An 11,274-nucleotide genomic window follows, 5' to 3' on the forward strand; every position below is an offset into this window, starting at 1 on the left:
GCGTGGGGAGGGGGCCATCAGAGGGGCCCAGGAGGGCGTGCAGGGACAAGGCTGACTGCTGTCCCCTGTCCCAGTGCCCCGACCCTCCCTGTCGCTGCACCCCAGCCAGGGGATAGAAGTGGGGGACGCTGTCACCCTAAGGTGCCACCTGCCTCGGTTGGATGCCTGGGTCTGGCTGTACAAAGGCGGACTTAGGACATATCGCAAGTACAAGGACAAGGAGCAGGACACTGCAGAGTTCTTCTTGAGCCCAAATTGGGAGCACACAGGTTCGTATCGGTGTCAGTATCAGCTGTATTGGACAGCAGAGACATCGGAGCTGAGCGACCCCGTGGAGCTGGTGCTGACAGGTGAGGGCACAGGGCACAGCAGCTGGCACTGGGTGCTGCCAACAGGACCGTGTCCCACTGCTGTCCCCTCCCTCCTGCAGATCACAGCTTCCCCCCACCCAGCATTTCCCTGAGCCCTGCAAAACGTGTGGGGACAGGGACCAATGTCAGCATCCAGTGCTGGAACCAGGGCTATGGGGGCTCCTTCCTCCTGCACAAGGATGGGTGCTCAGCCCCCATCCAGTGCCAGGAGCTCCTCGGGGAGGACAAGGCCACCTTCACCATCCTTGGGGTGACCCCGGCTGACAGCGGCACCTATAGGTGCTCCTACCGCCCCTGGGCTCAGCGCTTCCTGTCCTCACCCATTGGGAACAACGTGACTCTGGAGGTGGCACCCACACCTGCACCCCCAGGTGGGTCTCAACCCCATTTTTGCACCCCTGGTGCCACCCATGAGTGGCCGTGTCACCCCCTGTCCCCGTAGAGGAGGTGGCTGGGGGGGCGATAACCCGAACGCTCGCACCCCACAGGTGCTGCAGGCCGTTCCCATGGGATCCCGGTGGTGGCGGTGGTTGGGGGCTGCTCTGCTGCCTTCGTCTTCATCCTTGCCCTTGTCGCCTTCTTCCTCCTCGCTGCCCGCCGGCGTCGGATGCGGAGAGATGAGAGCCCAGGTGGGGCAGGGTTTGAACGCCTTCGTTTCTCGGTTGATCCCCTCAAAGGCTCCTCAGCCCCCCCCACACAACTCACCCCATTCCCCTCCTTGTTTCGACGCAGGAGCCCCTGCAGAAAAGCCTGAGGACGAGGAGTTCCAGGTAAGCATCTGGGTCAGGGGGACCCCAAACCCCATCCTGACCCTTGGAACGCCTCCTGATCCCGTTCAGAGCCCCCAGCCCTGTCCACGGGGACCCCAGGGGAGCCACAGCCTCCTGTGCTTTGCCTTAACGTTGAGCACAGCCCCCAAACCCGGACCGTGAGTGACTCCGAATCCTCGCCCAAATCGGAGCCCTCAGATCCCCCTGGCCCCTCCGAAACTTCGACCCCCTTCAGCCCCCATGGGGCACTTTCACACCGTGTGGGAAGAGCCCCAAACGTCACTCCTGGGGAGGGGTCCCTCCCAAAGCACGTTGGGGGACCCCCGTGGCGACGCTGCGCCTTCCCACCGTTGTCCCCAGGCGGCTTCCAGTGACAGCGAGGGTCTGACCTACATGGAGCTGCAAGCCGTGACCCCCGGCGCTCAGCCCCCCAACCCCGCCGTTGACCCCCAGCCCTCTGTGATCTACGCCGAGGTGGCAGCTGGGAGGCGCCGCTGACGCCCTGCATGGCATGCGTGTGTGCGCCCCAAATCCCGGCTGGGCGCTGCTCCCTGATGGCAGAGCTTGGCAGGGAAGCGGGGCGCACAAAGCTCTGCTGTCGCTCTGGCAGGAGGAATGGAAACGAGACTCACGGCAGCCACCGCAGAGCTGAGCCAAGCATCCGAAAGAGGAGAACTGGGTCGGGCTGGGGGATCCTGCGCGTCTTTTCCAGCCTCTTCCGCCATGCTGTGATGATGGCACGCGAAAGGAGCTCACGTTGACGCCGGCTCCAAATGCGCCTTCGGAGCCGTTGGAGGAGGAAGAGACGGCCGCCATGCGGAGGGGCGACGGGAGGAGTTGATGCAGGCGCTCGGCCAAGGGGCAGCAGGGCGCCGCAAGGAGCGCCAGCAGAGGCACAGCGACCATCGCAGGGAACGGAAGGAGACGAAGCCGCGACGCCGAGAGCCGGATGCGGGCGGACGCAGCCCCAGGGCCGTGTGCTCCATCTCCTGGGCGGCCATCGCTGCCGCTGGGTTGGTTGGGGGGAGCTCTGGGGGAGGATTCACCCCCAGCCCGTTTCCAGCGCTGGAACTCCTCCGACAGCCCCCTGAAGCAGAGGGGCGATCCAGCAGTTCACCCTTTCTCTTTCATTATTCGGCTTCCTCCTGTCTCTCATGCTGTTCTCAAGTAACTGCGAGGCCCCACCTCAGATTTGTGGGAGCCGTTTTGGCTCCTGAAGCTCATGCAGCTCAGCTGCACGGTTCAGCGTGGATTCTGAACGCAAAGAGTGCCGTTTTTGGGGGGATCTTTGCGCACCGACGTTTTGGGATGGCTGCGCTCCACGGATCCTCGTTAAAACTGATGACAGCGTGCGGAGCTCTGCGTATCATTACTCCTTAATTGGGGTTAATTGCGAGTCCAGCCATTGCTCCCCTCCCCTTCCAGGCAGGATGAGGTAAAGATGCGCTGCCTCTCCTTCTGGGCTCGCGGCAGAGCTGCACTGAGTGGCTTTGAGCCCAACCAGTCCTCAGTAACGAATGGCAGCCAGGGCTCCACTTCAGATGGTGATTTTGGGGGGTGAATGGAAGCTTTTTGGAGGCTGGGTGGAGATTTTAGGGCTGGATGGGAAGATTAAGATGGAGGGGAGGGGAGGGGAGGGGAGGGGAGGGGAGGGGAGGGGAGGGGAGGGGAGGGGAGGGGAGGGGAGGGGAGGGGAGGGGAGGGGAGGGGAGGGGAGAGGAGAGGAGATGGAGGGGAGAGGAGAGGAGAGGAGAGGAGAGGAGAGGAGAGGAGAGGAGAGGAGAGGAGAGGAGAGGAGAGGAGAGGAGAGGAGAGGAGAGGAGAGGAGAGGAGAGGAGAGGAGAGGAGAGGAGAGGAGAGGAGAGGAGAGGAGAGGAGAGGAGGGGAGGGGAGGGGAGGGGAGGGGAGGGGAGGGGAGGGGAGGGGAGGGGAGAGGAGAGGAGGGGAGAGGAGAGGAGGGGAGAGGAGGGGAGAGGAGACTCATTACTCCTTAATTGGGGTTAATTGCGAATCCAGTCGTTTCTCCCCTCCAGGCAAGATGTGAGCACGGGGCAGCAGCTCCTCAGTCCCTCCTCTCAGTGGGAAAAGAATGAGGAAAAACCCGTCGGACCGGCAGGTTGAGATAAGATCTGTTCATTCATCTGAGATAAAATCTGTTCCTTCATCTGAGATAAAATCTGTTTATTCGTTTGAGATAAGATCTGTTTGTTCAGCTGAGATAAAATCTGTTTATTGGGATGGAAGAGGGCAGCGACACCAGCCGTAAATACGAATATTGACTCAGATTGCTCTCTGTGGGTCCGCTGCCCTCCTTGCTTTGTCTCCTCTCAACTTCCTGACCAGCCCCAGTCCATCATAGAGTCGTAAGAGAGTCTGGCTCGGTTAGGAAGCGACACAGAAGATGGCAGAACGAAGCACAGCATCACAGCATTGCAGGGCCGCATCCTTGAGCACCTCCTGGGGCCGATGATGGGAGCTGCCAAGCGCCTCAGCACCCGCTGAGTGATTTATTTCCTCCTCGCATCTCACCTAAACCTCCCCCCCATTGGGGTTTAAATCCATTCCCCCTTGTCCTGTCACTGTCAGACCATGTGAAGACTCAGTGCTGCTTGCCAGCTCCTTTTAAGTAATGGAGAATCACATTCTGTACGATCACCCCTGTCTTGTACAGCCTGTCTGCACAGCAGAGGTTCTCAGCGCTCTGAGCCTCCTCACGCCTTCCTTTAGACCCGCTCCAACCAGCCCCACATCCTCCTCATGCTGGGGGTCCCTGGATGCAGCACTGCAGACGGGATCTCACCAAGGCAGAGCAGAGGGGCCCAACCTCCTCCCTCTCCCTTCTGCCCCCCATCTTTCGGTGCAGCTCAGGGCCGCCCTCTGGCTGCAGCCACCCAACAGAGCCCTTGTCCACTGAGGAGCCCAGCCTTCAAACCCGTATCTCTGTGATTTAGAGATAAGGATGTGCTGCAGGAGCACGCCAAAGGCCTCATGAGATGCAGGCCTTGCCTTTATCCACCATCACCATGGCTCAGGCACCTTGGTGAAGCCACACCGGCCATCTCAGGCCGTTTGCTCATCCCCCACGTGCTTTAACACCTCTTTCAGGAGGATCAGGCTCACCAGCTCATCCTTTTTCCCTTTCCTAAGTTGATGCTTCCCCTTTTTACATCCCTTTCCGAGCTTCACCTCATCCTGACTTTTCCCTTCTCTGACCAGCAGGTCCTCGCTCAGCCACGCTGCCCTCCTGCCTGATTTTCTCATGGGAAGAACTCCTGCACCCTCAGACACGCCATCTTAAAGCGCTGCCATCTCTGTTCTGTTCCTTCACCCCCGGGGATGGAGCCAGGAGAGCTCCTCCAACCATTCATAGAATCATAGAATCACAAGGTTGGAAACGACCTGAAAGATCATCCGGTCCAACCGCCTCCTCCTCATTACCACCAATGCTGGGTTGGTTGGGGTGAGCTCTGGGGTCTCACCTGTCTGTCCATCTCTCCACTTACTCGCCCTATCCGTCTGTCTGTCCTCCCAGCCCCAAACCCTTCACATCGGTCCCCAGATCCTTCGCCCAGCCCCTAAATCTCCAATCTGCCCCTCAAAAGACCCGACTGACCCCCAAAACCCTTCACTTCGCCCCCTAAACTTCCATTCACCCCAAAGCTTCGTCCCCAAAACCTCCAGCACCAACCTCTACACCCAGCTCCAGATTCCCCATCCAGCCCCCCCAGATCCCTCCCCCCAGACCCCAAAACCCCAATTCAGACTTCATCCAGCCAGGTGGATGGAGTGCAAGGACCCCACACTCGGCCCTGTTGAACCTCATCCCGTTCACCTCAGCCCAGCGCTCCAGCCTGTCTAAATCCCTCTGCAGGGCCTCCCTGCCCTCAGGCAGATCCACACCACCTCCCAGCTTGGTGTTATCTGCAAACTTACTCAGGGTGCACTCAATCCCTTCATCTAAATCATCAATATTAAGCAGGATGGACCCCAGTATCAACCCCTGGGGGCACTACTTGAAATGGGTCTCCAGCTGGGCTTCACCCCATTGAACATCACCCATTGAGCACAGCCCTGTAGCCAGTTCCTTACCCCAAAGCAGTGTCTCTCTGTCCAGACCACAGGCAGCCAGTTTCCCCATAAGAAGCCTGCGAGGCACCGTGTCAAAGGCCGTGCTGAAATCTAGGTAGATCCATCAGCAGCCTCATCGACCAGCCTGGTCACCCAGTGGTAGAAGGAGAGATGAGGTTGGTCAGGCACAACCTGCCTTTCACCAACCAGTGCTGGCTGGGCCCTGATCCCCTGCACACTGCTCACACGCCGTGCCGTCTCATCCAAGACGATTCTCTCCATCACCTTCCCTGCTGCTCAGGTCAGGCTGACAGGAGCTTCCAGGTGGAGGCCTGGTAACAAGCGGTGTCCCCCAAGGGTTTGCCTTGGGACCGGTGCTCTTTAACATCTTTATTAATGACATGGATGAGGGAATTGAGTGCACCCTCAGCAATTTGCTGATGACACCAAGCTGAGTGGTGCGGTTGATACGGTGGAAGGAAGGGATGCCATTCAGAGGGACCCTGACAGGCTGGAAAGCTGGGCTGGGGTGAACCTGATGAGGTTCAATGAGGTTTGCATTTGGGCCGGAGGAACCTCAGGCACCTGTAGAGGCTGGGAGGAGTGGGACTGGGGGGACCTGGGGGTCCTGATGGACGAGAGACTGAATATGAGCCAGCAGTGCGCAGCTCGAAAGGCAAATGGGATCCTGGGCTCCATCAGGAGAGGGGTGGCCAGCAGGGACAGGGAGGTGATCGTCCCTCTCTGCTCGGCTCTTGTGAGGCCCCATCTGGAGTCCTGTGTCCAGGTGTGGAGCCCTCAGTACAAGAAAGACATGGAGATTGTGGAAAGGGTCCAGAGGAGGGCGACTAAGATGATCAGGGGGCTGTATAGGGGGCAATAAGGGGGGATGGGGGGCACTGGGGTCGTTATAGGGGGCAGTGAGGGGGGCAGTGGGGGGCAATGAGGGGGGGTGGGGGGCAATGGGGTCGTTATAGGCGGCAATGAGGGGGGATGGGGTCGTTATAGGGGGCAGTGAGGGGGAAGGAGGGCAATGGGGTCGTTATAGGGGGCAGTGAGGGGAATGGGGGGCAATGAGGGGGGCTGGGGGGCAATGGGGTCATTATAGGGGGCAGTGAGGGGGGAATGGGGTCGGTATGGGGGATGGGGGGATTTGGAAAGGCAACAGCAGGACGAGGGGAAATGGATCCAAGTTGAAGGAGGGAAGATTGAGGTTGGATGTGAGGGGGAAGTTCTGACCCTAATGTCATGGGACCCCATGGCACCCAATGGCACCTATGGGATGCTATAGGATCCATCCTGTTGGGATACAGGGCACCCCATGGTGGTGGGGGGCACCTATGGGATCCTAGAGCACCCATCCCCAGGCAGGACCCCATAGCACCCTATGGCACCCAGTGCCCCCTATGGGATCCTAGAGCATCCATCTCTGGGGGATACAGGAGACCCCATGGGATACAGGGCACCCCATGGCGGTGGGAGGCACCTATGGGATCCTAGAGCACCCATCCACAGTGGGGTTTGGGGACCCCATGGCAGTGGGAGGCACCTATGGGATCCTAGAGCACCCATCCCCAGGCAGGACCCCATAGCACCCTATGGCACCCAGTGCCCCCTATGGGATCCTAGAGCACCCATCTCTGTGGGATACAGGGGACCCCATGGCACCCAGTGACCCCTATGGGATCCTAGAGCATCCATCCCAGTGGGATACAGGAGACCCCATGGGATACAGGGCACCCCATGGCGGTGGGAGGCACCCATGGGATCCTAGAGCACCCATCCACAGTGGGGTTTGGGGACCCCATGGCAGTGGGGGTCATCTATGGGATCCTAGAGCATCCATCCCCAGGCAGGACCCCATAGCACCCTATGGCACCCAGTGCCCCCTATGGGATCCTAGAGCATCCATCCCAGTGGGATACAGGGGACCCCATGGGATACAGGGCACCCCATGGCAGTAGGAGGCACCTATGGGATCCTAGAGCACCCATCCCCAGGCAGGACCTCATAGCACCCTATGGCACCCAGTGCCCCCTATGGGATCCTAGAGCATCCATCCCAGTGGGATACAGGGGACCCCATGGGATACAGGGCACCCCATGGCAGTGGGAGGCACCCATGGGATCCTAGAGCACCCATCCACAGTGGGGTTTGGGGACCCCATGGCAGTGGGGGTCACCTATGGGATCCTAGAGCACCCATCCCCAGGCAGGTCCCCATAGCACCCTATGGCACCCAGTGCCCCCTATGGGATCCTAGAGCATCCATCTCTGTGGGATACAGGGGACCCCATGGCACCCAGTGCCCCCTATGGGATCCTAGAGCATCCATCTCTGTGGGATACAGGGCACCCCATGGCGGTGGGAGGCACCTATGGGATCCTAGAGCACCCATCCACAGTGGGGTTTGGGGACCCCATGGTGGTGGGGGTCACCTATGGGATCCTAGAGCACCCATCCCCAGGCAGGACCCCATAGCACCCTATGGCACCCAGTGCCCCCTATGGGATCCTAGAGCACCCATCCCAGTGGGATACAGGGGACCCCATGGGATACAGGGCACCCCATGGCAGTGGGAGGCACCTATGGGATCCTAGAGCACCCATCCCCAGGCAGGACCCCATAGCACCCCATGGCACCCAGTGACCCCTATGGAATCCTAGAGCATCCATCCCAGTGGGATACAGGGGACCCCATGGGATACAGGGGACCCCATGGCACCCAGTGACCCCTATGGGATCCTAGAGCACCCATCCCCAGGCAGGACCCCATAGCACCCTATGGCACCCAGTGACCCCTATGGGATCCTAGAGCATCCATCCCAGTGGGATACAGGGGACCCCATGGCGGTGGGAGGCACCTATGGGATCCTAGAGCACCCATCCACAGTGGGGTTTGGGGACCCCATGGTGGTGGAGGTCACCTATGGGATCCTAGAGCACCCATCCCCAGGCAGGACCCCATAGCACCCTATGGCACCCAGTGCCCCCTATGGGATCCTAGAGCATCCATCCCAGTGGTCACCATTGGGGCACATGAGGACCCCATAGGGGCACACAGGGCTGCCATAGGGACGCATAGGGACACCATAGGGGCACACAGGGATGCCATAGGGACACGTAAGGTCGCCATATGGACACATGAGGAGCCATAGGGACACATGAGGAGCCATAGGGACACATGAGGACACCATAGGGACATAAAAGGATGCTATGGGGACACATAAGGTCACCATTGGGGCATATGAGGACCCCATAGGGGCACACAGGGCTGCCATAGGGACACATAGGGCTGCCATAGGGACACATAGGGCTGCCATAGGGACACATAGGGACACCATAGGGGCACACAGGGATGCCATAGGGACACAGAAGCACACCATAGGGACACGTGAGGAGCCATAGGGGCACACAGTGCTGCCATAGGGACACGTAAGGTCACCATATGGACACATGAGGAGCCGTAGGGGCACATGAGGAGCCATAGGGACACATGAGGAGCCATAGGGACACATGGGGACTCCATAGGGACACATGGGGACACCATAGGGACACTAGGGATGCCATAGGGACACATGAGGAGCCATAGGGACACATGAGGAGCCATAGGGGAGCATGAGGACACCATAGGGACATAAAAGGATGCTATGGGGACACATTGGGACACCATAGGGACACATGAGGACACCATAGGGACATAAAAGGATGCTATGGGGACACATTGGGACACCATAGGGACACATGAGGACACCATAGGGGCACACAGGGACACCATAGGGGCACACAGGGATGCCATAGGGACACAGTAGCACACCATAGGGACACGTGAGGAGCCATAGGGGCACACAGTGCTGCCATAGGGACACGTAAGGTCACCATATGGACACATGAGGAGCCGTAGGGGCACACAAGGATGCCATAGGGACACATGAGGAGCCATAGGGACACATGAGGAGCCATAGGGACACGTGAGGAGCCATAGGGGCACACTAGGATGCCATAGGGACACATGAGGAGCCATAGGGGAGCATGAGGACACCATAGGGACATAAAAGGATGCTATGGGGACACATAAGGTCACCATTGGGGCACATGAGGACCCCATAGGGGCACACAGGGCTGCCATAGGGACACATAGGGACACCATAGGGGCACACAGGGATGCCATAGGGGCACATAGGGACACCATAGGGGCACACAGGGCTGCCATAGGGGCACATAGGGACACCATAGGGGCACACAGGGCTGCCATAGGGACACAGAAGCACACCATAGGGACACGTGAGGAGCCATAGGGGCACACAGGGCTGCCATAGGGACACACAGGGCTGCCATAGGGGCACAGAAGCACACCATATGGACACATGAGGAGCCATAGGGACACATGAGGAGCCATAGGGACACATGAGGACACCATAGGGACATAAAAGGATGCTATGGGGACACATAAGGTCACCATAGGGGCACATGAGGACCCCATAGGGGCACACAGGGCTGCCATAGGGACACACAGTGCTGCCATAGGGACACGTAAGGTTGCCATAGGGACACATGAGGAGCCGTAGGGACACATGAGGAGCCATAGGGACACGTGAGGAGCCATAGGGGCACACAAGGATCCAGGCAGATCCACACTTCCAAATTGGCTGGAAGTGTGGATCTGCCTGGGGGTAGCGAGGCCCTACAGAGGGATCTGGACAGGCTGGAGAGCTGGGCTGGAGCCAATGGGATGAGTTTCAACAAGGCCAAATGCCGGGTCCTGCACTTCGGCTACAACAACCCCAGGCGACGCTGCAGGCTTGGGGCGGTGTGGCTGGAGGACGGCGTAGAGGAAATGGAGCTGGGGGTATTGATGCATCCATGTGCCCAGGTGGCCAAGAAGGCCAATGGCATCCTGGCCTGCATCAGAAACAGCACTGCAAGCAGGAGCAGAGAGGTGATTTTTCCCCTATATTCAGCACTGGTGAGGCCGCACCTCGAGTACTGTGTCCAGTTTTGGGCCCCTCACTGCAAGAAAGATATTGAGGCCCTGGAACGTGTTCAAAGGAGGGCAACAAAGCTGGTGAGGGGTCTGGGACACAGGGCTGATGAGGAGAGGCTGAAGGAGCTGGGAATGTTCAGCCTGGAGAAGAGGAGCTCAGGGGAGACCTCACTGCTCTCTATGGCTGCATGAAGGGAGGCTGCAGTGAGCTGGGGGTCGGCCTCTGATCTCATGTCATCAGTGATAGGAGCAGAGGGAACGGCTTCAAGCTGCAGCAGGGGAGATTCAGGCTGGACATGAGGAAGTATTACTGTTAAAAAAGGGTGGTCAGGCACTGGAATGGATGCACAGGGAGGTGGTGGAGGCACCAAGCCTGGGGGTGTTGAAGGAAAGGCTGGATGTTGTGTTGAGGGACGTGGTTCAGTGGGAGCTGTTGGTAAGAGGTGAACGGTTGGACTGGGTGAGCTTTGAGGTCTTTTCCAACCTTGGCGATTCTATGATCCTATGATTCCAACTCAAACGCTGGAGGGGTTTTTATCCTTCCTTTCCTTCTTTTTATCCTTCCTCGCTGGCAATCCTGGAAGGTTTTTTATTTACCTTCAGCCCAACAGAATCAGCCCTGGGGCGCAAGGTTTTGGGGTATTGCAAATCCTTCGGCGGTTTCACAGCGCTGAAATCAGAGCTGAAGGTCGGTGACACAGCGCTGAGGTCGCCCCAAACCCATTTGGCGCTTGTTTCAATTAGCACAAAGGTTAATTAGCCCTCAAGACGCAGCTCGCCCGATGCTCACGCCCAGGCTTAAACAGCAGAGATCAGGTTGGGTTTGGCTTTTGGCGAGGAGGGAAAATACAAACAGAGTTTGTTTTCTCTTTGGAGGGGGTTTTCTTTTGGGGCTGGATGTTGAGATGAGAGTTGGGTGGAGATTTGGGGTCCGGGTTGAGATTTGGGGGCTGTGGGAAGGATTTGGGGGATGGGGAAAGGCCTGGGAGGAGGGATGTTGGATTAAGGGGGCGAATGGGGCTTTGGGGGATGAATGGAAGCTTTTGGGGTGGATGGGGGTCTTGAGCGGAGCGTTTTGGGGGG

General features: G+C 58.9%; 1 protein-coding gene and 1 long non-coding RNA gene across 4 annotated transcripts in view; one reads left to right on the forward strand and one right to left on the reverse strand.

Moving 5' to 3' along the window:
• The window catches only part of LOC125687833 (leukocyte immunoglobulin-like receptor subfamily B member 1), a 2,095-nt gene extending 233 nt beyond the window's left edge, over positions 1 to 1,862 (forward strand). For 2 of the 3 annotated variants that reach the window (XM_048933121.1, XM_048933122.1), the window contains 5 exons: positions 75 to 350; positions 431 to 742; positions 860 to 1,000; positions 1,104 to 1,141; positions 1,502 to 1,639. In XM_048933121.1, the coding sequence (XP_048789078.1) occupies positions 75 to 350; positions 431 to 742; positions 860 to 1,000; positions 1,104 to 1,141; positions 1,502 to 1,639 (905 nt within the window). Of the gene's footprint in view, positions 1 to 74; positions 351 to 430; positions 743 to 859; positions 1,001 to 1,103; positions 1,142 to 1,501; positions 1,640 to 1,751 lie in introns of those variants that run through there. The other variant, XM_048933123.1, reaches the window with a different exon arrangement.
• Positions 1,863 to 6,377: 4,515 nt separating this feature from the next.
• LOC125687821 (uncharacterized) lies at positions 6,378 to 8,212 on the reverse strand. The gene is made up of 4 exons (XR_007374424.1): positions 8,135 to 8,212; positions 7,647 to 7,712; positions 7,329 to 7,520; positions 6,378 to 6,695 (listed from the first exon to the last, which is right to left on the reverse strand). It is a non-coding gene; the product is annotated as an uncharacterized LOC125687821 (long non-coding RNA).
• Between the last annotated feature and the right edge of the window lie 3,062 nt (positions 8,213 to 11,274).

Source organism: Lagopus muta, unplaced genomic scaffold (genome assembly GCF_023343835.1).
Source record: "Lagopus muta isolate bLagMut1 unplaced genomic scaffold, bLagMut1 primary scaffold_91, whole genome shotgun sequence".
Taxonomy (NCBI): domain Eukaryota; kingdom Metazoa; phylum Chordata; class Aves; order Galliformes; family Phasianidae; genus Lagopus; species Lagopus muta.